The sequence below is a fragment of the Astatotilapia calliptera genome, chromosome 7, assembly GCF_964374335.1.
Source record: "Astatotilapia calliptera chromosome 7, fAstCal68.1, whole genome shotgun sequence".
Taxonomy (NCBI): domain Eukaryota; kingdom Metazoa; phylum Chordata; class Actinopteri; order Cichliformes; family Cichlidae; genus Astatotilapia; species Astatotilapia calliptera.
The window spans coordinates 34,029,769-34,055,917 of NC_137428.1; the positions used below are offsets into that span (position 1 = coordinate 34,029,769).

At 41.0% G+C, this 26,149-nt stretch overlaps 1 protein-coding gene and 1 long non-coding RNA gene across 3 annotated transcripts in view; one reads left to right on the forward strand and one right to left on the reverse strand.

The window, feature by feature from the left end:
- The window catches only part of dpysl2b (dihydropyrimidinase like 2b), a 31,990-nt gene extending 7,502 nt beyond the window's left edge, over window positions 1-24,488 (reverse strand). Inside the window, exons 1-11 of one of the 2 annotated variants that reach the window (XM_026174337.2) lie at window positions 23,822-24,488; window positions 10,565-10,653; window positions 9,589-9,773; window positions 7,341-7,505; window positions 6,901-6,962; window positions 5,812-5,892; window positions 5,392-5,460; window positions 4,372-4,492; window positions 3,952-4,108; window positions 3,696-3,837; window positions 1,834-2,004 (exon numbers count right to left, since the gene is read on the reverse strand). In XM_026174337.2, coding sequence (XP_026030122.1) covers window positions 1,834-2,004; window positions 3,696-3,837; window positions 3,952-4,108; window positions 4,372-4,492; window positions 5,392-5,460; window positions 5,812-5,892; window positions 6,901-6,962; window positions 7,341-7,505; window positions 9,589-9,773; window positions 10,565-10,653; window positions 23,822-24,088 — 1,509 coding nt within the window. In that variant the 5' untranslated portion in view covers window positions 24,089-24,488. Of the gene's footprint in view, window positions 1-1,833; window positions 2,005-3,695; window positions 3,838-3,951; window positions 4,109-4,371; window positions 4,493-5,391; window positions 5,461-5,811; window positions 5,893-6,900; window positions 6,963-7,340; window positions 7,506-9,588; window positions 9,774-10,564; window positions 10,654-19,970; window positions 20,378-23,821 lie in introns of those variants that run through there. The other variant, XM_026174338.2, reaches the window with a different exon arrangement.
- On the forward strand, window positions 3,284-15,083 carry LOC113025991 (uncharacterized). The gene is made up of 5 exons (XR_003272859.2): window positions 3,284-3,466; window positions 4,351-4,527; window positions 9,559-9,757; window positions 10,589-10,672; window positions 13,688-15,083. It is a non-coding gene; the product is annotated as an uncharacterized LOC113025991 (long non-coding RNA).
- Window positions 24,489-26,149: the final 1,661 nt, after the last annotated feature.

A 26,149-nucleotide genomic window follows, 5' to 3' on the forward strand; every position in this document is an offset into this window, starting at 1 on the left:
AGCAGTCAGGCTGCCATAAAACAAGAGTCCTTGATCACAACAAAAGAGTTATCAACCACTTATTTTGAATGTCATCAGTTACATGCATAACAATTAGTGTCATTAGCATTAGAAGAATGAATAGTGTGTTTGAGGGCCTCAGTGTGACTGAAAGGTCATTAAACATTGATGGGTAGTGATGGGGCAATACGGATTGATAGCACCCCCTGAGAGACTTCAAAGTTGAATCCCCCACATTAGCTTTCAAATGCATATATTAACTTTGGTGGGCAAGTGCATCATGTCCACAACAAAGCCACACCCCCACATCCCAAAGTCATTCACTGTGGCATTTCTGCACAGCAGCAGTAGCTCGTTCACAAACTCCTCCATGCTAGTTAAGCAGAGCAGTCACATCTAAGGTTCTCTGTGGTGCAGATTCCTAACAAAACATGTTATTGCATTTCTGAAATTTAATAGAAGAGACCTGCCAATTAAAGAACACTAAACAGAAATCCACAGAAGAATCCCAAAGACATAAAGACAGTAATTGTTCAGTGCCAGAAAGCCCCCCAAAATAGCGTTGCAACAGTTTCTACTTTGCGGTTGTAGAAAAAAAAATCTACTGGTTATCATAGTAAATATGTAAGCAAATGTTATATACGTGTTCCCCAACAGGTAATGCAGGAACTGGATTGGGAATCAGGAATGGAGAGACACGCCTGGACCTAACTGCCAGACCTCCGGATGTCAGCCCCGCTATCCTCTGCAAGTGCAATTCGTCAGCCACACCCATTAACAGCAGCTCTCCTCTATGATCCATGTGCTTAGTAAAATGCACATGGCCAGGAAAAGAACTGACCCGTGGGATCTGTTCATTTTAAGACCGTGAGCAGTCTGTAAGAACCTCTTGAGTGATTCAGTAGTCACACACAAGCTTTTACATTTACTCTTTCAGAAAGAGTTAAAGTAGGAAGGTCCACATTTTAGAATGCAGGATATTTTGTTTTAGCAATTTAACAAGGGCAAATTAAAAGCTTATCAAACAGTATTAATCACTTGATGAAATTACCTGAATTTTATCCTAATCTAAATAATCTATTCTCTGTGGATGCTGAACTCTGACACCAGTTTGAAATGAATGAGACAATGAGATTTTAATTTATACATGTAGTTTTGAGGCTCTTGTGGTCATGGAAGTGGTCATTAAAGTTACTGCTCTCTCCTCATTCATAAGGAGTTACCAAAATGGCTAGTTTCAAGGCTAGCCTTTTACAAGTAGGAGTATATCTGCATTCCAATACTGAGTCTTTGTCATAGCGCCACCTACAGGAAACCAGAAGTCCAGAGGATGTATTTTCACGATCTTATCTTCATATTTTGAAGCCTGTGGGTTTTTATTTAACACTGCTGCTTTAAATTGCATCAGTGGTTTAATATGATAATATATACTTTTGTTACTGGACTCCAGTTTTTGTTAAAAAGTCCTGTTCTTAAAATATAAACATGCCCAAACCGATCCACAGTCACAACACAATAGACTTACAGGAAGTTCGCTGTCCTATATTTTTATAAACTACTCTTAGCTGATTAACCAGAACCACTCAAAATTTGGACAGCTCCATTTTTCAGACCTTCAAGCTTTTTGGTTTTCATCTAACGCTGTTGCTATGACGATGTATTGTTTGAAAGAAACAGGAAACAGTTCCTTAGCAGCTTGGAATGCCCGCAAACTTTTGGCACATGCAGCGTATATAATTAAAGTCAGTATATGGTAGGCTTTCATTAGCGAAGAAAAGAGACCTCTGTGTCAGTATTAATAGCTAGTTATGTAGAAATAATTGAGGACCATACCGACTGGTGGCTCTTGGCGGAGATGATCTTTGTGACGTCAGGGTCCCACAGCACCAGATCAGCATCTGAGCCCACAGCAATGCGGCCCTTGCGGGGGTACAGGTTGAAGATCTTGGCAGCGTTTGTGCTGGTCACGGCCACAAACTGGTTTTCATCCATCTTACCCGTTACCTGAAATAAGTCAGAGCTGAGAGTGAGAAAGCTACCAAAGCTTGTGACCTCTTTTGTGTTTTGTCCGTTTCACGTGTATTCACATACGGCCCTTTTTTGAATTAATCAAGCTCAACCCTCCTAAATCCTCTTCTTGCACCAAGAAATTTAGCTTGTTTTTGTTCTGTTTTTTGTAGATCTGATAGAGGACAAAGCACTGTTTTTGGCCTTCAAAGCACATAGGAGTGGGTGGAATTTTTGGAGCTATGACCCTTGGAAGTTTATCCAAAGTGTACTTTTTAAATAGTTTAATGTCACCAGTTTAATGTCACAGGCATTAAACTGGTGTTTTCCTACTATTATTATGATATATTATACTACTATTATACCACTAATAGTAGTACTACTATCATAATACTACTATTATGATATAGTTCATGATATAGTTTGTGATTTTGGTGCTCAAATGTGGTTTGATAAAGCAGAAACACTGAAGAGAAACAAGGTTTAGCATTAGAGTGGGTTTGAAATCGTTTTGTTGTATTTATGCAAACTGAAATGGCTGGGGTGTGACTTTGACCTTATCACAGCTTAGAATTACTGGGAAAAATAGTAATAATTTAAAAATTGGAAAATGTTGAGCCATTTATATGTATTTTGGGGACCTGCAACATGGAAAATAATCCTGGAAGAAGTTATTGTACCAAAAAACAAAAAATAAAAAACAAGCTAATTGTTTTGACAGATTTTTAACAGAATGACAGTAAGGGGCGAATTTTTTTTTCATTTAGTACTGTTAGTTTTAATCTAATATGATACAAAATCTAGCATTTTTACTTGTAACAGAGTACATTTAAAGGATGGTATCAGATTACTTTTATAAAATCACCTCATTCCCCTTTAATTACATTTTTAGGGTTGGCACAACTCCTACAGCTCGGTGATGTATTCCCAATAAAGCCGTTCCCTTTTAGCTGGATGTAAATTGGAGTAAAGCTTTACTTCACTCCATATGTCAATTTGGTTTTTAAGCAGTTGCATGCTTATTGTCAACAGCATGCCTAGAGACGCCGAGAGACCTATAATACACCGGCAGTGAGTTTCTGTTTACAATGCACAGGTTAAACAGACCGCAGTGTGGACTTGAAGTGAACCGAACACTTCTCAAATGAGTCCCAGTTCAGTTTGCCTAAAAGAGGTCTGACATCATTTACAGTGTTAACATAAACGTGAAAAGAGCTGACTAACTGCTCTGAGCTGCTTTGAGGGAAGAATGGAGCCAAGAGTGAAAACGCCTTTAGTGTATTGTGAGACACAGTCCTGTGAAAGAATAAGTCCACCCTTACCGCTTCCATGGGAATTAAGGGGGTAAGTAGCAGCCAGGTGCTGTTAATCAAATGCACCTGATTAACTGAGCATCAGAAAGTGTGAGCACCTCTATAAAAGCAGAAGTTTTGGCAGTTTGCTGGTCTGGAGCTTTCAGGTGAGTGTTAACACAATGCCACCATCGTCATAAAGAAATTTCTGCAAACCTCAATGAACTGAAGCAAACTTGGCCTAAAGACTTCTATAATGATGTGAGAGTCATACAGAAAATGATTACCTCAAGTTATTGCTGCTAAAGGTGGTTCTACAAGCTACTGAATCATGGGGAGTTTTCACAGGACTGCACAGGGTCTTGTGAACTCCACCCAAAAGCAAAATTTACTCACCACACACTTGTCCCAAATGATAGACATCCTCTCCTCAGTGCCATTCACACCCTCAGGAATCAAGCTGAAGTCATCTTTGCCCACAGCACGCTGGGCAGTGTTAAAGGGACAATGTGCACTTCCTGTCACCTGAAGGTCTCCACTATGTAATAAGTTTAGTACAAAAAAGACAGACAGGACTGTGTCATGCTCAGAGAAAAAGCACTGCTGACATTTTCTTTTTAACTTTGCCTATAACGTGTTTGCATCCAATTACCAGGAGAGCAGGGAGTTGAGATAGTCTGGTGTGGTCGGGTCAGGGCTCAGTGGAGGAGAGGTGACGTAAGCAGCCGCTTTGGCCCAATTCTTGCTCCAATAGTGTGAACCGTCTGTTCCCAGACTTGCAGTGATTGGCTCTCCATAGACAACAGTGCCTATAAAGACAAGTCCCATCATAGCATAAGATCCTATGTTCCTCACGTGCATGTCATGCGAACTCACGCAAAAGCTTCATTGCATCTATTTGTACTTATCTGTGTTTATTTTACCGTTTTCTGTGAAGTCTACTCTATAATTAATCTTAATCATAACATAAAATTGGGCTTAAATTTAATTTAGTTTCATATTATTGTGAAAATCCACTAATATTGTCTTTTTCCTCTCTGACGATGGGCAGTATCTTTATCTTAGTTCTCACCCTTCTTCCTGGCCTGAGCGATGACATCAGAAGCGCTCTTGCTCATCACCTTGGTGACATACAGCGGGCAGTTGGTCTGGTTGGCTACAGTCACAGAGCGGTTAACGGCCTCCGCCTCCACCTGGAATACAGAAGAGTTCACTTTAATAGATGGAGGTGATGACCTTTCTTATTCCTCTCTTCTTCATTTCAGTCTTCGTCATTTTAATGTGTGCACAACAGTATGTCAATGCCCTGGTGTTTTAGATATCACATGTATTTATAAAGGTAAATAACTTATATATAGTATATAAAATGAATAAATGAGGTGAATCAATTTAAGCTAAATATTAAGGAAATATCTAAGTATTCAGCAGCGAGCTGTAGCTTCATATTTAACTCATATTCTCCTTGCATAGCAACGCAGGTACAACAAGGTTAAACACTGAAGGGAGACGTTTTCTGACAGATTAAATGACAGAGAAAATGTTCCGAGGTGAAAAGCAATATGGAATTTAAAATTTTCTAGGTCAATTTATTGCAACATTTCAAGGTATTTTTCATTATTTTTATGTCTCTTTTTCCATGTATGACCATGGAAAATGGTCAAGATTTGATTAACCTGAGCAGGAGCAGCACTGCCATGACAATTTAACTTGTGCTTTTTCCCCTAAGGCCCCTAAGAAATCACTGCCTTCATCAGATGATAATTAGAAAAATACAGAAAACCTTAAGAAGAAAAACTGAGGAACTGATTTTAAAATAACATTGATTTATGCAGGGAGGATGTACTCAATTAAAGTGGCTTTAGGGCGTGATTATCTACATTCATCATGGGAAAAGGAGAAAGTTACAAAGATTATAAAGAAGTGAAAAATCCAGAGCCTCAAGGTAAAACTTTCAACGATTCAGACGCAGCAACGCTGAAGCCTGTAAAGGTCACATCCCCTACTGCGAAAAAACCCCAACAACTTGGAGATGAACCGATACGCTTTCCTCAAAGTCCAAGCAACATTTCACAGAGTTGTAGCTGTGACTCACCTCCTCAGGGCGGCTCAGCACGTGTCCTTCAGGCCCAGTGATCCCCTGCTCCAGCATCCTGCGCTGCTCCTAAACACACGCACATGAGCACACACAAAGCGCATTGGGAAATACGAGATGTTGAGTCATGTGCAGGTGGACGAATGTTTGTCATGACTGGCTTTGGCAGTGAAAACTAAGCAGCTCTGAGAATATCTATCCTCATCTGTTGGCTATTAACAGCTTAGCACTGAACATTTCGTCACAACTGAGAAGAAACTGATGTGTCACAGTCTTTGAGCTCAAAGTCCAGCTTTCAAGCGGTATCTCATAACCCTCAAAGCTTAGGGCGTTAAGATTCCATTTAATGCAAAAATCCTGCAGAAAAATCATGTCTGTTCATCTCCAGATGGCATCTTGTTATGGTATGAAGAGTCATACCTCAGCTACGATGTCACCATTCTCAGCGTGAACCTGGGCGATGGCTCCCAGATCGCGGATCACACTGAAAACCTCATACACCTGCAGCAAAGACAAAGACAGTAAAATTTTGAACTCCAGCACAGACCTAAAGTCTAGTTGTATCAATTGTTTTAGATGAAGAGGAACTCACAGCATGGGGTTTTTTTTTGCTTTTTTGATTTCCAGCAGTGATATATTGGAAAAATCTTTTCTTTTTAAGTCAGTGGGTCATTCAGACAATGTCTTTGTCTGAATGAATGTGACTAATTGGAAAAAGGGCTAACATTTGGTCTACCCTAGTATTTATTTGGTTTAAAAGATGGATTTAAAGTCTATAATTGAATAATTTTAGCAAACATAAGCTCTTTTTTCCACTATCAGTTGTGGGTAACTGATTGTGTAGTAATCTTTATTAGCGAGTCTCCCACAGTCTGAAGTTTAGGAAACACAGCGAGTTCACAGACAGAAGAAAAACTGTGGTGATGAACGAGTCATCATCCCCCCAACCAGGACTGCTAAACATGCAACAATAAAAAGCCGTCAGAGTTTGACACGGAAGAGAAAATGATAAACTCTGGCTGCACCCAACTGCCAGCATTCCTCACACAGGTGCAAAGATCATCACAGATCTGTTTCAAAACTGCTTTCAGGTGGGATTAATTCATTTTCAGTCAGAAAGAGAGTTTGTGGCTTTCATTATCCTGTCGCTCTCCCAAGAGAAACACACAGGAAAATCAGCACGAGGGGAAGCCTAGCCAAGACAAACAGACTCGCACAGTAAGTCACGCTGTAGAGTGAGCACGTGAGCCAAAATCAAGAGTAGGATATGACTTTTATGATAGTATTAGGTCAGATTTACTGTAGGCTTTCAATCTCTTTCTCTTCCTCTTTAGGTCAATACTTAATGCCTGTTTGTTGCCCTGGCGATCGGACAACAGTATATCTAATATCACCGCTGTAAGTATAAGCAGCCTTTAAGCTAAAAGAGTTTGTACAGAAGGGCTGTAGCATAATTCAATTTATTGTAGCACAATACAGAATATGCTGAAAAATTCAGTGACAACCTACCTGAGCATCAGTAAGCTGGAAAATATCCTTATAAGCCAGGTAGACCAGGAAGGAGTTAACACCTGAAAGGTTTAAAGCAGAAAAAAATACTAATCATTAACCAACTTAAATACGAAGTTCCTTGGTAGATGATGAACCCTAAGTTTGGATCATTTGAATGCAAGAAAACTATTGTGTAAAATAAGACCCTTTATTGTGGGTTTTTGCGTGTGTCTTGCTAAAAAGTGAGTAGAACATCTCTTTCTGATGCTTTCATTCTAAAAAGTTGCATTAAATGCATCACGTGCAGGCTGCTGCACTCAGGTTACAGGACTGATACTGACTGATGTTAATCTTTTTGCATCGAACAGATCTAAATATTAATTTTTCCAATCACGTTCCCAACGCGCAAATCTTTAATTCAAGATAATCAAACATGACTGTGGTTACGTGAGACGTACCGTGATCCTTCACGAGCGTCTCCATCTCTTCCTGGATTCCCTTGTGCCACTCGGTAATGTCGATATGCAGAGAGTAATCGCAGCAGGACTTGCTGTCGGCCCATTCACGCCACTGCTCGAAGGCTGACATAAGGCTGGTGCCAGGCTCAGGTAGCACATGGTCAACTAGACGCACACGCACACACACGCACACACACACACACACACACACACACACACACACACACACACACACACACGGTTAAACAGCTACACAAATACAGGAACTCTGCTGTCTTGTATTTTATCTATCTTTTATGTTATGTTGTATCCAGGCCTAATGGACAATGATGTATTTCACGCCTGGCTGTATGAACATGTGGAACAAACTGATTTTTAAAAATGATCATATTTACACACCAGAGTCAGACCTGAAACTGTATGAAACGTGTCTGATTAGAAACCTTTCATATCTAGAGCAAGATGCAAACTCCAGGGCTAAACAGTGAATGCAGAAACTGCAGTTCCTGAAGTGGCCACTTTAGGCTTTCCCCAAAACACATTCTTAATAGAGTTCAATGCTAAAATGCCCAACTTTACATTTGCTATTTTTCCTCTTTGATACATATGTATGTAGACTGAATGTCTTTGTAAGGTCCTGTGTACCTCCTCTCATCCCCAAATGGTCACAGCAGATGGCTGACCCTCCTTGAGCCTAGTCCTTCCGCAGGTTTCTTCCTGTTATAAGGGAGTTTTTCCTTCCCACTGTCGCCAAGTGTTTACTGATGGGGGTTGTTTGATTGTTGGGATTTTCTCTGTATTATTATAGTCTTTACCATATAATATAAGGCCCCTTGAGGAAACTGTTTTTCTGATTTGGCACGATATAAATAAAAGTGAATTAATAGAATTTTTTTAACTCGCGTTTAAATTTAACAACGCTCACAAGGTCAATATAAGAAGTCTATGTTTGAGTTTTGGTGAGTGAAATTCTAATACTATTATATTTACGATTTAGCAGGTATCTATTGTGTGAAAGCCCTGCTAACTAATATCATCACAAATCCCTCCAAAACATTGTCCCTACTGGCTCCAAGAAAAACCCAACAACCTAACATGACTATTACCAGTGAGTGAGTGGTGTCAAGGTGGCTAAAATGTACCTTTTATATGTAGTCTGTAGTTAAGACTGGATTCAGATGCCTTTAATTAAGCCTAAACTACATTGAATAGAGCATTTCATTATAGAAATCATCTCTATTTGGCAAGTGTCACCAGGCTGCAGGATGTTACACACCAATTCCAGACCTGACTAAGCCCCTAAGAGGAGCTACAGCAATCGGCTTTTAGCTTGGGGTAAAAAAGGCATGCAGTGTGAGTATGTTTTGCTGCCAGGAGGAGGATGGTGTTCCTGTTGAGTCAGCAGAGGGAGGGCCAGTGTGACATTTACAGTTCAAGTTTTCATTTAGCTTTGTTTTCTTTGCTCATTACGTCAACTCTTTAAATTTGTATGTAAATTTAAAAATAACATTACCATTAAACCAATGTAAGAACCAAGATTTGCTGTTACATTATATTTACGATATTTTGTTAGAAAAAAAAATCACTGATAAAACACAGGGTAAGAGTTTGGGTTTTTTTTTTTTTAAATCTGGGTACAACTTGAAACTGACTCCAATGCCCTGTTTAAAAACTATGTCTAGGACAAACCAAGCCATAACAAAACTACAGATAGATGGTAACTCAAAGGAAGTAGAAAGAAATTCCTGCGGACAAGTTTTCAACTAATGCTTAAACTCTTAACTTGAGCTTAACGACTTTGAAGTGCAAGGGAAACGAGCCCAAGGAGAAGAAAATCTGGGCTTTGCAAGCACCATTAAGAAATTCAGAATACTACAACTACAACAGGCCAAAATTACATAAACAGGGTGTATAAAATAATAGCAAACAAACTACAGAGTCTGTCTGTCTCTTTGGAAACTTCCTGACACAGTATGTACAGCAATCAGCACCTCATGGCTCAGAGTGCTCCGACCAGATGGATGGGTTCATATTTTGGCTTGCTCATGAGCAGGCCTGGCACGCTTCCTGTTCTCATTAAGACATGTTCAATTAGGGCCAATCAGTAAATGAAGAATCACTGCGGGGAAAAACCCACCACAGACACACTCAGCTTCCTTTCACTCACACAAAGCTTTCAGACACCAACTTTAACCCATTTCTGAATCTTCTGTTGCAGACAGCAGGGGCTTTGTGCTCAGCAACTCACTGATCATGGTGGTGCCTCCGGCCAGCGCCGCCTTGGAGCCCTGGTAGAAGTCATCAGCGGCGGTCATGCCCCGATCGGGCATCTGGAAACGAGTGTGCACATCGATGCCACCGGGCATCAGCATCCGACCATGGGCATCGATGGTTTTTACCCCACCGGGCACAATGAGGTTTTCCCCGATTTGTCTGAGTTAAAGAGAAAAGCAACATTTAAACTGCTGATTACACCACCCTTAGTAATTTTAGAAAGCAGAATTACAAATGAATTAGTCATTTTAATTTCATTAATTACATTTACTATTTTTTAGTAATTAGTGGTTTCATATACTTATGGGTTAGGGTAGTAGTTTTTGAGTATGTATCAATGCTCATCATTTTCTTTGTGGCAGTTTCCATTACGCTCTGCAAAAAAGTAATTAACTTCTTACTCACAACTTTTCCTGTTTTGTATAGCAAACACAGTCAAAACTAAAAACTGACTGCATTGTCAGCTTTCTCCAGGGCCGTCTGATAAAAGCCAGACTTGAGAAAAAATATCTGTCCTGCATTGCTAGAGCTCATCATCATAAATAAATCATCCTACTCAGTCACTTTTGGCACTAAAACAGCTTAGTTTCATGACGATTAACCTAACGAATTTACAGAAAAGTTATAATGACAAGCTAAAAAAGTGATCAGAATTGTAGTATGGCAGTGCTGGTTTCATTTATTGGTAACTTTGACATTAAACACTGAAGATTTTATATGGCAATAATGACAAGTTTACTTTTCACTCTGCAAGAAGAATGTATTATTTGTGGTGCTATTTAGAGGTAATTGTATATCATAGTGAGATTATGGTGAGATGAGTAGTAAACTCTACTTGCTGCAGAGGAGGCCCTTAGTTAGTTTGTAGTGATTCAGCCGAGAGCTTCAAACATGGACATGGTAAAAGTTGGGTTTTTAATAAACTGCCGGCAGCTTAAAGGAAAACTCACTTGATGACTCCATCCTCCATATAGATGTCGGCACAGAAGGACTGGTCATCATTCACAATCTTGGCCCCTTTGATCAGGAGACGGTCGCTCTGGAAAACAATAAAGAAGGTGAATTGCTGCACATTTTTGTTTAAAAAAACAGCTTGAGTTAATCTGTAGGAATAACAACCCTGTAAAAGACATGGATTTATAGCCGCCTATAAAAATACGCTTACAAGGGTGAGTATCCGATTTGGCTCAACTGGATGCTGGATTAAGGGCATTTGATGAAAGACGTTTTGGGAAATGTCACTTCAAGGAGTGGATTGGCAACAATCACAGCAAAACATAAATACTGGCTCTGCTTGGCCTTTTTAGGCTGCCGTCTGATAAGGAACACATGGCTGTGCATTGTCTCTCAGCTGACACTGGCTTTCCTATTCTGCAAACACACACGCATACAGATATCTGTAAACACACTGTACACACTCTTAATACTCTAACACACTGATCCGGTGGGGGTGGCTGATTGGAGGGGCAGGGGGTAAAAGAGTATTAAGAGCTGGGATGTTTGGACCAGCACCAGTTTTTTTTGTGTGTGGATGTTTTCACTGTGACACTGTTTATGTCAGGCTGGCGGTGGAAAGACATTGTGAAAAGAAGATGAATACGGACAAAGAAAAGACGTTAATCTAAGGAGGGGACTGGATTCAAACAGTCTGACTGCTTTAAAATGGGATTAGTGAACATCTGCAGTACACAAAGCATTATCTCCAAATTAAGAAGAACAACAAACTTCTAGATCCCTGTGCTGAGAGCAAAGAGAGGGCCCAGTGCATTTTCATCACCGCTCCTCTCACTGGTGGATCACTTGATCTTTGCTTTAAAAGCAAAATTAGGGAAATCATTCACTGCTCGGACAATAAAGACAGCAGCCCGCCTCCAGACACACCCATCTGCCCCCTTCATGTGGTCGAATTATCGCACAAACAGACGTGAGAGAGAACCAATCAGGCCACTGAGCGTGTAATCAATCATCCATGCCTGCTGCCGTGCCACTTGTCTCTATGCTGGAGAGAGGACGGGGAGGAGGGGGGAGTCTACCACCTCCACAGTCCCTCCTTCGAGCCACCCCGGGGAGGCCCTGGCCCTCTCTCCAAGAAAGGGAGTGGCAGCTATGTCACAAGGGCTCCAGCGTTCCCCCTTCTAACAAAGGCTGCTCTGTTTGAGGCGCTGCCACTGGCTGCTGCCAGGCCAGCAGCTTCAGCCCAGAGGACAACTGCTGTGCTGCAGGCAGCACAAACCATAAGCCAGCTCTGTAAAATATTACCTAATAGGTTGTTTATATAACACAGCCACATATGTAGAAATAACGCAAACTTATTTAGCTCACTTAAAAAAATAAATAAATAAACTGAATATCTTTTAGCTTAGTATGTAAACAGACTAAGTTGGTCTATTTGGTGGTTTTAATGACCAACATTCAATATTTACTACAGGAAAGTCTTAAAAATATAAACAGATTAATGGTTTAAAAAAAATGATGGATGTTGCAAAGAAACGCTCCATAAATATGCACTTCTTTTGCATAACTTTAGTGCTGTTGCAGGGGGAAAATTTTGACTGGGACCAACAATGCCATTCATAACCAGACCCCAGTGTGAAGGACCTCAGCTGTTTTTTACTAGCAGAGGTAAATGCAGCCTCAAGATGGCTGCCCAATAATTTCAGTTTCATAGTCTTCAGCTTTGACGGCCACTGACTCAAGTGATGTCCATCAGATCCGCAGTTCCCTCAGGAGCCACAAAAGCTTTAAACCCTTTTCCATGTACAGTAGTACCCCTGAATAGGAAAAAACAAAGTCCTCACACAATGATCTCAGATATATATACCTATCCAAATTTCCTTATGACTGCTTTTGAAGCATTTTTTTCCTCACATGTGTACTAACGTTTCACATATTAGCAATACCCCGTATTCTTCTGGATGAAATATAGAATGGAGTAAAGTACACAGTAAAACAACTTCAGCTGACTGCAGCAGCTTCTGGAAAATGCCTTGCAGTTGTCATCTGAAAGGTGTGGCCACACTCTGACAGCAGTGATGGAACTAATGCAGATAGATCATGTGGTAATCTTCGATCTGTGTGGAACAGAGTGCTCTGGTTGAGCGACTGGCTTCGCTCCAGCCCGCTGCTGGCCCGTTTTCCTCCCAACAACTGCTTTGAAATATGCCGTTACATCATGCGCCCCGTCATGACTGTCATTATCACATTACTCACTGAACTTTGCCAAGACACTGCAGCCCTTCTCACAAAATTGCACCTATTGCGCTGTTTCATATAGAGCTGTATTTGCAGAACAATTAGTGTCCCTGAATCCAGAACCGTGCTTTAAAATAATTCAATTGTTTTAAAGCTCGCAGGGGTCGTGTGACAGAGCGTGTGATTGTACTGGATCTGTGCCAAGCATGACAGTGACCTTTCCTTCGTGGGAACTTTTTCAGAGCTCACAAACAGGATGTGGATAAAGCTCAATGGGCCCACTGTTACTAAACTACTGTGTTTACATTCCAGGCTACAACCTACAACCTTACTGAGATTGCATACAAGGCAAAAACAGTTCAATGAGCATTAAAAAAAACCTGATCTGTAACGTAATTAGGACACTTATAAAAACAATCACTGAATATTTTGTTTAACACAGTAACTTTCCTCAACCTCCTTCACCTCTGTTTCCTCAAACAAAACATCCTGGACTAGTGTAATACTTTCGGCATAGTGGGCGGAGCATGGAGACAGAGCATAAATAAGTCCCACCCACACCAAAGGGGCAAACAGTTCATGGCTCCTTTTCTATCTGCTGATAGATGCCAAAAAACTGCAGTGCAGTGGGACGCAGTATCAACAGAGCCTAAAACTGAGCCCTCCAGAAAACAGGAGTGAACACGTGACTCAAACTGTGGGATAATGAAGCTCAGAAGCCTGCTGTGTTGTCTGTCTTTTGTTAATGATAAGTGTCAGTTTTAGACAAATTTATTTCCTTAAGTATTATGAGATTGTCTGCAACTTTAATTACTGTGAAGTGTGGATAATTTAGATATCTATGACTAATGTTTTGTTTGTGTTTATTTGTTTTACCTTAGCTATAAGAGCTTGTGACTGGAAGGGGCAACGTCCAGAGCTGAAACAACAACTCCAGTTCGTCTCTGTGCCTCCTGAGGCTCGAGTCAATCCCCACAGACTTCTATATTAGAGAACTGAAGTGCACATTTACAGCTGGGTACAAAATATAGTTTTGTCCTCTATGGATTCCTTCCTCCTTCATAACAACTCTGAGTGGCAGGAATTTCTTTGTAAATCATCTATCTGGGTGTGTGTTTGCATTTGGTGCCTTTGTAATGTAATACCTGAATAATATTAACCCTCACTATTATGTACTGACGATACCAGAAGTTCTTGGGGGGGTTGTACTTATCTTCTTGAGTGAAAGTCTAGTTAGGGCTAATTAGCCAATGTACCCTCAGTGTACTTTGCTACGAGCTCTGGGTAGTGAATGAGCAAAAGAATGAGATCGCACATACAAATAACCTCCCTTAGAGATACAGTGAGGAGTTTGGTCATTCACAAGAGACAAAGAGTAGCGCAGCCACTCCTCCACACTAATATGAGCCAGCTGAAGGGGAGGAGGTTGCTGGGGGAGAGGGAGGTCTGGGTTTCTCTAATTAGACTGCTGCCCCCACAAGCTGGACTTAGATAAGTGATAGAAGCTGGATGGATTCTATCTGAAAGCCATTAGAAAAGACTTCCAGTTCTATAGAAGTATACGAGAGAAAAAAAGGTATTTTGGGTCATATTAAATCTGTTATGTAAGTATTGGTCATATCATGCATCAACATTGATATGGTATAAAGCGGCACGCTTGTTGACAATCATAAATCATTAACCAGTAAGGTTGCAATAGATGACATCGCAGCAGCTACTTTCATCTTTTACACTTTTGATGACTCCAATCTTTGATCCATAAGGTAACTTCCAGTTCCAAAAAAACCCAACATGGTGATGGACAAAACACTGATGTTGAAGCTTAACAGTGTCGAAAACCAACAATTGATGACTATGTCCATTTTTTTTAATATCCATGCTGTTAACACATTGCTGGCATTAGATTTTAAATAGCTCTAACATAGAAATATCTCATTTTTAATCCATCTGCAGGCATGTTGTTAGCACTTTAACCCCGAGATGTATATTGTGGATCAGTTTTTCCATCCAGTAGGGATCACTTTAGAATATCTCATACACTCTGTTTCTAAATATCATTAAAGTATATCAGCTGGATTCACATTGGATTAAATAAAACTGAATTTTACATGGAAAGAGATCAAGAAACAAGTCCCAGCAAGGCTGGTAAACTCTGCATATCATGGTTAGCCATCAGCAAAATAACAAAGTATAAAACAGACAGGTTAGTAAAAATCTGTCTTGTTCTCTGTCACACTATCAGCACAGCAGGAAAGCCTGTGTCTAAAGATAAATTTTTTCAGAAATGTTGTTTCTGTCGTTATGTTTAGCTGCTAAATGTATGCTTTACTCACCAGATGATCACTAGATGGGCCTTTTTCTCATTTAGTTAGAGGGGTATGGACTCTGCAGTGCTTTGGGGCGTAAAAACAATGAATTAAAAGCTCTACGAAGCTAAGGAGAAGTGTAGATTTACATAATACTTCTCATGAGGTTATGAGAGATCCTTATAATTTTTACAGGTATTATTAATAACGTAAAACATTGTGCTTAAGAAAAAGAAACAGACTGGGTATAATGGAAAGCAGAGGTAATGGTTTTGTTAAATCACCAACATCAATCAAATGCTGCGATTATTAAAATCCTGACATTAATAAACCACAGCACCATACGGAGGAAAACTAAGACCCTCCACAGGAAGAGAAGAGAAGCCTGGGTACTCAAACTGCTGACTTTCATAAAATCAGGGCAAAATCAGCTTGGGTGCAGTGAAAACGTCTGCCAGTGTTAGACGTAACCCGGCAACATTGTATGTTGTTGTCCAAATGGAAGATATCCTGGAAACAGTTAAGTCAGGTGGAGAAGGCTGCCAGGTCAGACATGCAGCATTATGATTTATATTTGTCCTGGATTAGTCAAAAAACAGCCCGCTGCTAAAATCATCTCCATACATGTTCAGGCAACCACTGGGAAAACACTCTGCTCCTTCAAAATAAAGTGCAAAACAGGAAATAAAGTAATTCCCAGAAATAGTCATCTGCACATTAATGACATGAAAAAACAGATACAAAATTTTTCTAAGTAGTCATTTCTGTTTTATTTATAAAACACACTTGATGCATTGGATGAATGTGATTCTTCCTTTGATGCAAGAAATTCCACTTTTACTTTATTTTCATGATGACTGATCACCATGTTTTTAATTGTTTTAGCCTCTTGTTACGTCCCAAAAACAGAAACAGAGCACAAAACAGAGCACAAAAGCAAAGCCACACCCCTTGGCACGTAACACCTCTTAATCCATAAAAACACTCTTCTTTGCTATTAAAACTTGCTCATTTCGTTTGAAAAGTCTCTTAAATTGCTCTGTTATCCTCCCACATTCACAGGAAATGAAAATATGACATTCTTTATTTCTCTGAAAATTTGACTTAAAAACTTTTTTCCACTAACTCATAACTTAAACCCCTACCACTGAAATAGAAAGTAAACTAGCCTAAATTCCCAATTGAAATGCAAAACTAAATTTAAACTTTCTCTTTGACTACAAAATTGTTTAATTAATCTCAAACTTGAAAAAGAATACATTCATTGACCTTTTTCCTGTGACATAGTGCAGCCGGAGGAGCTGCGATACTGTTGCTCAACAGCATTCCCCTCTGCTCAGCAGCTGAATAACAGCAGAGTTGATACATGCTGTACAGTCTCCCTGACTTCTGGCTTTATGAATGGGGGAATTCGGGATGATCCTGAGAGGTGGGGGGAATAAAAGAAAAGGAAAAAAAAAAAACAAGGTTGAGTCAGTGGGTGGCTGATTAGGAGCGTAGTGTGATGTGTGAAGAGAAGGCACTCCGGGCTGCGTTGCAGGGTGAGATAGCTGCGTGAACTCACTCCAGCCACGTTTGAAGTAACTACACATGCACTGCACTGTCACCAGAGACACTGCTCTACTAAAGGTATGTTATAGTAGCACACTACTTAATGATCCTTCATTTGCTGAGGATTGTAGCCACTGAGACTTTAATCCAGGACAGTCTTATAATAGCCTCGCTCTATTTTTACCTCATTCACTGGAGCTGCATTTAAACAGCCTTCTTGTTCTTGATTTACTTTTATCTGTATTTATAGCCTTCACTGAAATAACTCACCCTCATTCTAGAGCTGAAAGAGCCAATCAATCAATAAATGCATCAAAAGAAATGTAACTGATTGAACCATTTTTTCTGCTTACTAATCAGTTACGTTTTCATCAAGCAAAAATGAGAAAATATTTTTCCACTTGCAGCATCTCAAGTGCAAACATTACGCCGGTTTTCTTTTCAGGGATTCTTTTTGAATCTGTTCATTTGTTTTCTGATGGATCGACTCTGGGTTTAATCTTTCGAATGCCAGCATGAAGAGTGATAAGCATCTATTAAAGGTTCTGCTCAAGCACCAGTTTAAAGGCCAAATATAGTCTGTCCACAGTGACACAAAACAGAGAACAGACTGCAGAATCAGCACATTTGAACTTTATAAATTGATCACATTCCTAATAAATGACACAACTTGTTGACGGACTAAATATTTAACTGTTTCACCACCAAAACTGTCAACTGTGACAATACCAGTTGTAGAAAGTGATAGAACGTCTTTAAATTTGAGGCGGTTCGGGCATCTTAAAGACTCCTGGGTGCCTCCTAGGTGAGGTTTTGTGGGCATGTCCAACTGGTAAGAGATCCCAGATCAGGGCAGACCCAGGACACACTGGAGATATCATCTCTCTCAGGTGGCTTGGCAATGCTTTAGTAAAGCTAGAGCCGGTGCTTGGGAGAGGTGGTCTGAGCATCTCTGCTTAAACCCATCAGAAATTGAAGGAGTGGATGATATGTTGTAGACTCCAAAATTCATATTTAATGGCTAATAACATTTTAAAAAATAAACAGTGTCAGCCCTGCTTGGCTAGTTGTTCAGTTTCAATGATCTTGTTGTATGAATCTGGTTCTGAAGTCACACAGAAGCACCAAGTCCAGGTGGTGAACTTGCAGAGGTTCATTCATATTTGATGAGAGCCGCCCTTAGTCTGTCCCTGTCTGTGCAGCTGACCCATGTCCATCTGGCTAAACTGTTCTATGGAGCCCAGTGCTCCACCCAGTTCAATGAAAATATTCAAATTCAGTAAAATATGTAATTCATACTGATTTGAGTGGTCTATGAAGAAAGGTGCGGAAGGCAAGGGGCTCATTTGCATCTACTTCAGCATTTGCTGTTTACTTTTAATTCAGTGTAACCTTCATTTCCTCTTGAGTGTCTTTTTGGTTTAATAAGGTCATCCATGCCTCCTAATAATGCCTTTTCAGGTCCACGGGAACCAACCAGAATGCTACTTTCCAGCATCTACAGTTTACAGTTCCAGTAACATCTTCCTCACATTCTCCTCTGATCCCTCTGCTAGATCTTCAAGAGATCCCCTCTGACTCTGACTCATTTCTTATGTCTTTCATGCTCTGTTTAAGAATAGACAGTCTATCCAGTTAGGTCTGACTACAACACCCACTAATCCTCTGATCTTTCCACCATCCATCTGCTGTGTCTCAAGCAGTTAAGAGAGAGAACTGAGGAAAATTATTCACGTGAGAGGTTGCCAGTTATCACCAAGTGATGCATGATATTAACACAGAGGAGAATTTTTCATATTATTGCTAGAAATATATATTAAGCATCAATCTTTCCATGATGTGGATCTGCTTCAGTGTACGTACATAGAGACGTGTGTCTCTTTTAAAGAACTATTATTTCAGTTAAATCTGAAGTTGATGAGAGCTACATGAACAGTCAACCACTTAGACACTCCAATTACAGTTTGCTTTGGCTACCATGACACAAAAGGCTAACAGCTCTGCATAATGTGGGTCAGGCCGTGGCTCTGAAATAACTCTGGCAGAGAAAGCTCCAATCAATCGATTAGCTGATCAAAAGAAAACTTTATTGAATAAAACAATTCTTATAATCTACTAATCAGCACATATCTCAGAGACAACCCGTGACCATAATCATGCTTGTGCTATGATCTCCTCAGACTGAAGAGGTTTTCCTAGCTTGGTGAAACCTTTGGGGAGCGTGGGCCTGCTAGATAACAGGATAATGATGCTTCATATCCTGCTGCTTGAATGCTTTGTTTAGTAAGTCCACAATTAGAAGGTGCAGATCCATCTGTATGGCTTTCAAACAGGCTCTTCTGGGTCACTCTTCACCATTGTTTCAGCTCATTGACATCAGGATGAAAAGGCAGTGACCTCCTCCCTGATCAGCTCTGCCTATATGCATCTTCCCTTCATTACACAGCTGAAAGACAGGCATGGAAGGAAATAGGACCCACTGTCCCCTCCCTTCCCTGGCTCCCCTCCCATCCCCTCCCTATTCTCCACTTTCCATTGAAGCACCACATCCCTGCAGCTTCGCTATGAATTCGGGGAAATAATCTGCTCCACAATGACACACTGAATGTATCTTAAAGCCTTTTGTGCCTTCTAAACGGCTATATATATATATATATCTAAATATAGAGAGATATATGTATAGATATAGATATATATATATATCAAGGATGGCTTTAAAAAAGGAAAAGACGCTAAGGTTAAAAGAAACAGCCGGGTACTGAGCCGTGGAGCGGATGCAGGGAAGCATTTGCTCCACCAGTTGGTGTGCAGTGATACCCGGCCACCAGACACAGTCTAACAAAGACCACCGGCGTGAAATCTCAACTGTCATGCATGGCACGGAAGAAGAAATGCAGGGGTGGCGTGAATGTGCACAAACAATGGATACTCTAATGTAAAGCGAGAGCTCGGGTTTATCCGGACATAAGCACTTGTCGCAAAGATGCTGCAAAAAAATAAATAAATAAATAAAAACACGAAAATTTCAGCCTCACCATACTATCGCTGGCCTCACTGATTTCTCGACCCTCGTGTGCTTTCGATCTCACAGCGAAACAGAAAACCATCTACAAAACGCTTTTATTTTATTTTGGAATTTCTTTTAGGAGATCAACTCTTGCGCCATTGCCCTGGATCGTCGAGGAGCGCAGCGGCGCAGGGACCATGCCGCCCCGGTGACATCCTGCAAACACACCCCGCAGGCCCACACCAGCCAGGCTGGACCCACTCACTGCCACTCCAAACGTGAAAACACCCGAGCACTCACTGTGATGCGGGGAATGTTCTTTTTGCCTTGGTAGCCAGACATCTTCACCGGTGTTTCGTGTGCGCCGCAGACCGCTAGAAATGCAAACGGGACGGATTACCGCTGGCTGCCGGGCTGTAGTGAGGATGATGGTGATGAAGATAAATAGGGGGGAAGACTACACAGACACGGGTGATCTGCAGGAGGCCACAGACGTGAAGAATCAAACTATCGCTCAACTCCGGATCCTGGCAGCCTCCCGGTCTCCGCCGATGCACCAAACCGTTCCTTCCCAGACGGAGTCAGACAAGAGGGGAGGGAGGGACCGCTCGAGAGCCTCTTCCCAATAAAAGAACCCCACGGAGCATGCGCAGAGCCTCGCCCTGCTCCATTGACAGCAGAGAAGCACACTAATGCCATCAATTGCTTTCGCCGGATTAGGGAAGGCAGGCAAGCAGGGAGTGCAGCCTGCAAACATCCACCGAAGGAACAAATGAAGAAACAGCCAGCAGCCATCTTACCTCATATTATCTGCTGTGTGTCTGAAGGTGGGGGTGTTATTAGAGCGAGCAAGAGCTCAGGCTCAGGCAGGGTGACGTGATTTCACCTGTTTCCAGATCTGATCAACTTGAATGGTTCTCAATACAAGTTGGGATTACAGCACTATTTGAGAAATGGGTAAACCTGGAATCACGGGAATAGAAATTTGGCCTTTTGTGTGTTTGGCAAATGCTGACAGACAAAATAGTCCGACATTGTTCGAGATTTACTTAGTGTTTGCATTTTTATTTTTAATCAAAGACCGATCGAGAAGACTTCACTTCATAGTAAAAGAAATGTGATAAACTCTGCTTTCATTTTTAAAATGTTCTTCCTCAGTACACAGTTAACTTTATTATTTATCTATAACAGGTTAAAGCAGTGTAAGATTACCAAAAGTAGTCAATTGAGCTTAACCAGATATATTTTGTACTCAGAGGCTCTCCGCTAAATTTTGTTTTGTGCTTATTTATAAATAGAAAAAATATGTATTTGAACTGACACAGTTCCTTTAAGACCAAAGTTTGAAAACCGTTTGTAGTTTTTATGTCTGTGTTTACACCTGATTTTAAAATGCATTCTGGGAAATAAGATTATTAGTAGACAGCAGCAAATATACACTCATTAGACACTTTATTAGGTAAACCTGTTCGGTTGCTTGTTCACTCAAATATATAATCAGCTGATTACATGGCAGCAAGTCAACCCACTGAGGCATGTTGACATGGTCAAGATGACCTGCTGAAGTTCAAACCGAGCATCAGGATGAGAAAGAAAGGTGATTTAAGTGACTTTGTGACTTTGATTGTTGGTGCCAGACAGGATGGTATCGGCATTAAGAAAACTGCTCACTCCCACAAACCCATCTCCAGGGTTTACAGAGAATAGTCCAAAAACAGAAAAAAAATCAGAGATCTGAGAAGAACGCATCAAACTTTAAAGCAGAAGACCACGCTGCTTCTGCCAGCTAAGAACTGGAAGGTAAAGCTACAGTTTGGCTTACTAAAATTAAACAATGGAAGATTAAAAAATGTTGCCTTGACTGATAAGCCTCGACTTCTGCTGTGACATCCAAATGTTAGGGTCCAAATTTGGTGTATACGCTTAAAGCATGGCCTCCACGGTCTTCCGCTAGGCATAAGGATTCTTTGTGGAACAGTAGATTCACATCATGATGTGCAGCTGATCAGCCACAGGACTTACCAAAGTAGTCTGTAATGCTTTTGTCTTGATGTGTCCCTGACAAGGATGTAACAGGAAAATATGTCATTAGTGCAGCATGTGGTGTTTCTTTTTTTTAATGCCATGGACACGGATGACATTTTCCTGCCAGTCTCAACAGCTGCTATAACCATTACTTTGTTTTCTTAATGTGCAAGGGAGAGAAAAGGGACAGTGTCCTTTAACCTTCCAGTGGAAGTGACGAAGCCGGTTGTGAAATATGTACAGAAGCCTTGGAGACATGTGATAAACAGTTGTAAACAGTGATGCCTCTTAGCCATCCGCATGTAATCAGATTGCCCAAGGTGCATTAAAAAACAACTGCAAACAAAGTCCTTAAGGCAAGAAATTGCTATCTAAAGTTCATTTGTTATATAAATGTCTGTAAAACCACAGTAAAAGTTGTCAATTCAGTCACAAACTCAGTTTTTCTTATTTTCTTAATTTGAATAGCCATATTAAAGAGGGCCAAAGTTTAACATAATGAGTTTACATGTTATGTAAGTACATGTAATCCCCATGAGACAAAAGCTCAGGCTTCAGACTGCTCTAACAACATGTTTCAGACAGTTTTTTATGCTCTTGGCTCCGTATGACATCATAGAGAGTTGTTATCCAAAATATGGTGATCTTAGGCAAACAGCTCCACCTACCTGCTTTTCAAACCTTCTGTTTACCACTGATCGCCAATCAGAGGAATGCTGGTTTAAAAGGAGGCTAAAGGGAGTTACATGCCTTGTTTCAGACAGAGGATCTGCACAAAGGTTTAATATGAGATAGAGAAGGATTATTCTAAATTGTGACTTGTGCAAACCTACTCTAGTAGAGTCCATGGATTCAAACATGGAGCTGGAAATCAGTGCTAAAAAATCATGTACATTTACATGAATTCAATAGAGTTTTATCTTAACGTGTTATTAATTAAGTCTGTAAAGCTTACTTTACAATAAGTGTACAATAAATGGTGTGGGTTACAAAGTGCAGTGTGTGCCTCTGAAATTGAGTGGAGCAGAAGTAAAACTAGAAATTGCGAGTGCAGCGAACCCACATTTACACACAATAGCTGAGTAAACATGCACTGCAGCGCTGTTGTGTCGCATTTTATCCACCACAGTCCTAAAATGTCAGCTTGCTTTTGAAGAACGCAACGCTGAAATGCATCTCCTGTAATAATGACATCACTGATATTGAAGATCACATCAATTAAGTCTGTGAAGTCTGTGTTTGTGAAGTAAGCTCTCACATCAGAAAAGTGAAGAGCAACTAACTAATCATATATGACTTGAAGAGATGGAAGAGAGTAGGGAGTGGGTTGTGTGGCGAATGCTTCCGATCAATATGTAACATGATAAAAGGGCTCAACACCAACGCCCAAAGCTTTTAACAGCATCCTGAGTGCTTGAGTATTAAGTAAAGGAAGTACAGATGTGGGTTGACCACCAATCACTAAAACCTGAATAACTGCTTGAAGCAGCAGTAAAAGACGTGATAGATTTTCCTGCAAGTCATGCAGGTCAGGTTGAGCCTGTCCATCAACTCAGTTCTGCTGTTAAAAGAACGAGAGATCTCAAGGGCAGTAATGCTGCAATGGTCCAACCCTGCATCACCTTGCAAAAGCAACCAGGCTGATGTGTTCACAAAGGTGTGCCTCCTATTTAAATCATGCCATGGTAGATGACACATATGTTTATTTTTTCTTTCTCGTGCAGACCTGTTAACAGTGTTTCCTTCACCAACAGCCAGCTGCACTGTGCTGTTAAGGACTCTGACTAACAGAGCCACTCCCTCTGGCATTTCTGCATGGTGGGCCCTCTAACTGAGGGCCAGCGACTCTGTTACATCATAGTGCTTTCTGGGAAATGTAGTCATGGCAAGTTGTCTGGCATAAACTGGATGTGTATGCTTAAACAAACTCTGCTGAGTGGCAAAGGCTCTGTGACTGATGCGATTGTAGATGAAAAATGGCGCGGGTGTGTGCAAAAAGCTGAATGTTGGATGAAATAAATGAGAGCTGGAATGATAAATGTAGAGAAAGAAAGACAAAAGGAGGAAGACTGGGAAGGAGAGGTGTAAAATATACACAATCGGCATGCAAAATCGGAGAAAATTACCCGTTTATCATCGAGATTCTGCAGAGCCTCTTTCCCTGTGCTCTCCCTTATCTCTACCTTCCTCGGCTGGGAGATGTCGGTCTGTCGGTCAATGACTCGCCCGTCACTCCTGCCCCTGCACGCCGAGAGTGCATCAAAGTCCAGCGTCTTGCTGTCCGAGGAACCTTCCACTGGACAGAACACGCCACAGAATTTCTGCCTGGGCCTGGCCGGGCTCTCGGAGCCCATCCTCTGAAAGAAAGCTGGCATTTCCCCGGCGGTCGACATCCCTTCCAGGCGGTTGGTTGTGATTGGGTTTAGCGGTGTGTAGCTGCACAGATGCTCGGAGTCTCAGCTTGTTGTGTTGTCCGGTTTTTTCCCCTTCCCTCAGCGCTGTGCGCTTGGACAGCCACCGCCTTTGCCGGTTTTCAATCGCAGGTGGTCGCAGTGTGACCAAAGCTGGAAAAAATCAGTAAAGCTAATGCTGCTCGAGAAAAAAAAGATACACACACACTCTCACGGTGGAGAGAGAAGTGCAAAATGAATCCACGTAATATCTGATATTAGGGAAAGATGTGAGACAGCCTTCTGCTATATTGCTTGTCAGTGATTCCGCCACAGATCAGCAACAATTCTGATTTGCTTACTCATGAGTCTAAATTAGCTCCTTGCCCACAGCTGTTTGAGTTATAAATCAGCATATGAGGGAGAGACCTAAAGTCTGGCTTTGTCACAAAGAGATCCTATAGGGTGGAGGAGGAGGATGTTTCCCAATGAGGGATTACCTGTAGCCCGAATGAAACCGTCCAGACTGGCACTATCGGGAGCGCATCACAGCTGAATGTCCGGAAATATTGCGCTCTCACTTGTCCAAACTGAAGACTTGTTCGCTGTAGCTCTATTTAACCCGGAGACAGTGTCCTCGCAGCTGTCCTGCCCGCCAGAGAGCTGTGTAATGTAATAATTAAAGCGTGGCGTGCAGTCTTTAAATGTCTCTGCAGGGCGTCTCTGTCGGATGTTTGAGGTCAAGAGTGGCCCAGCACCATGGAGAGTTCCTCAAAGTCACACCCAGTCCAACAATGAGGATAGCTGTCCCTTCAGCACCACACCCCGGGCTCCAACACACACACACACACACACACACACACACACACACACACACACACACACACACACACACACACACACACACACCCCTCAGGTGTGTCCAGCACTTGCTCAAGTTTCAACTCCAGCTTCCATTTGATTTGTAGTCAAATCATAAAGTTCAGCCACTTAAGGGGAAAGGAAGTGGGGACATGTGGACACTCTCTCCCTTGTATTACAAGTTACTTAAATGATTTGAGCTGTTATTATTTATTTAGTTTGTCTTTTATCTGTTTCTTTTACTTTTACCACTTCCTACAGGACATATGGCAGCCCCAAGCAACGTAATGTACGTAGAGTGTGTGACATCATATTTTCCATGTAAGACCCACCCCTTCAAAACTAACCAGAACCATATAGAGGAATACAATTTCAATTAAGAAAAGATAGAATTCCACGTTTTGTTTCGAAACTACCAATTTCTCACCTTTAACGCAAGGGTAATGATGGCTTTCTCAGCTCTGCCACAACTTCAGCCTTGTGATTCAGCTGTTGGTTGAAATTTCATAATGTGATGAAAAAAAGAAAATACTTTATCAAACCTATATTAAGCCATTAGATATAAGTTACACATCCTTCACTAAGGTGAATCTGTTAGAAAGGGATGATATTATTGTTCTATAAAACTGGCCTGTAATGTTTTATTCAAACTGCACATAGCTAATTCTCTGTTGGAAGCTCAAATATCCCAACAGCTAAACAGATAAATACGATGCAGAGTTGTAGAGAACCATAGTTGAAGTATTGTGCATAGTTTTGCAAAAGGTGTCTTAAGGTATCATCAGTGTCCTGTGTTGAAGGAACTTAAACTAGAGGAAATCAAAATAACAGTTCCTACTGTCTTTTCCGCTTGGATTTAAGTTTTACTCTTCGCACCACTCTGCCTGGAAATGATCATAACATGATTTTCTTCCAGTTGGCATGTTTTGGTATCAAACCCAATGCCAGAGACACGGTCACATTTGTAAGAAAATGCTGCACCTACAATAACCCCAATATTATTATATCGATTATTACCCCTGCAAAATCTGCAGTGCAAAACTTTGTGTTAAACTTTCCATACTCAGCATGTTTTCAGATTGTCTTTTACCACATTCATTTGATGCATGAGACTGACAGCCTGGTTCGCTTACTGCATTTTTTTATGATCAATCTGCAGCTACACTGTACTAAAAGCTTAATACTGATAGACGGACGGACGGA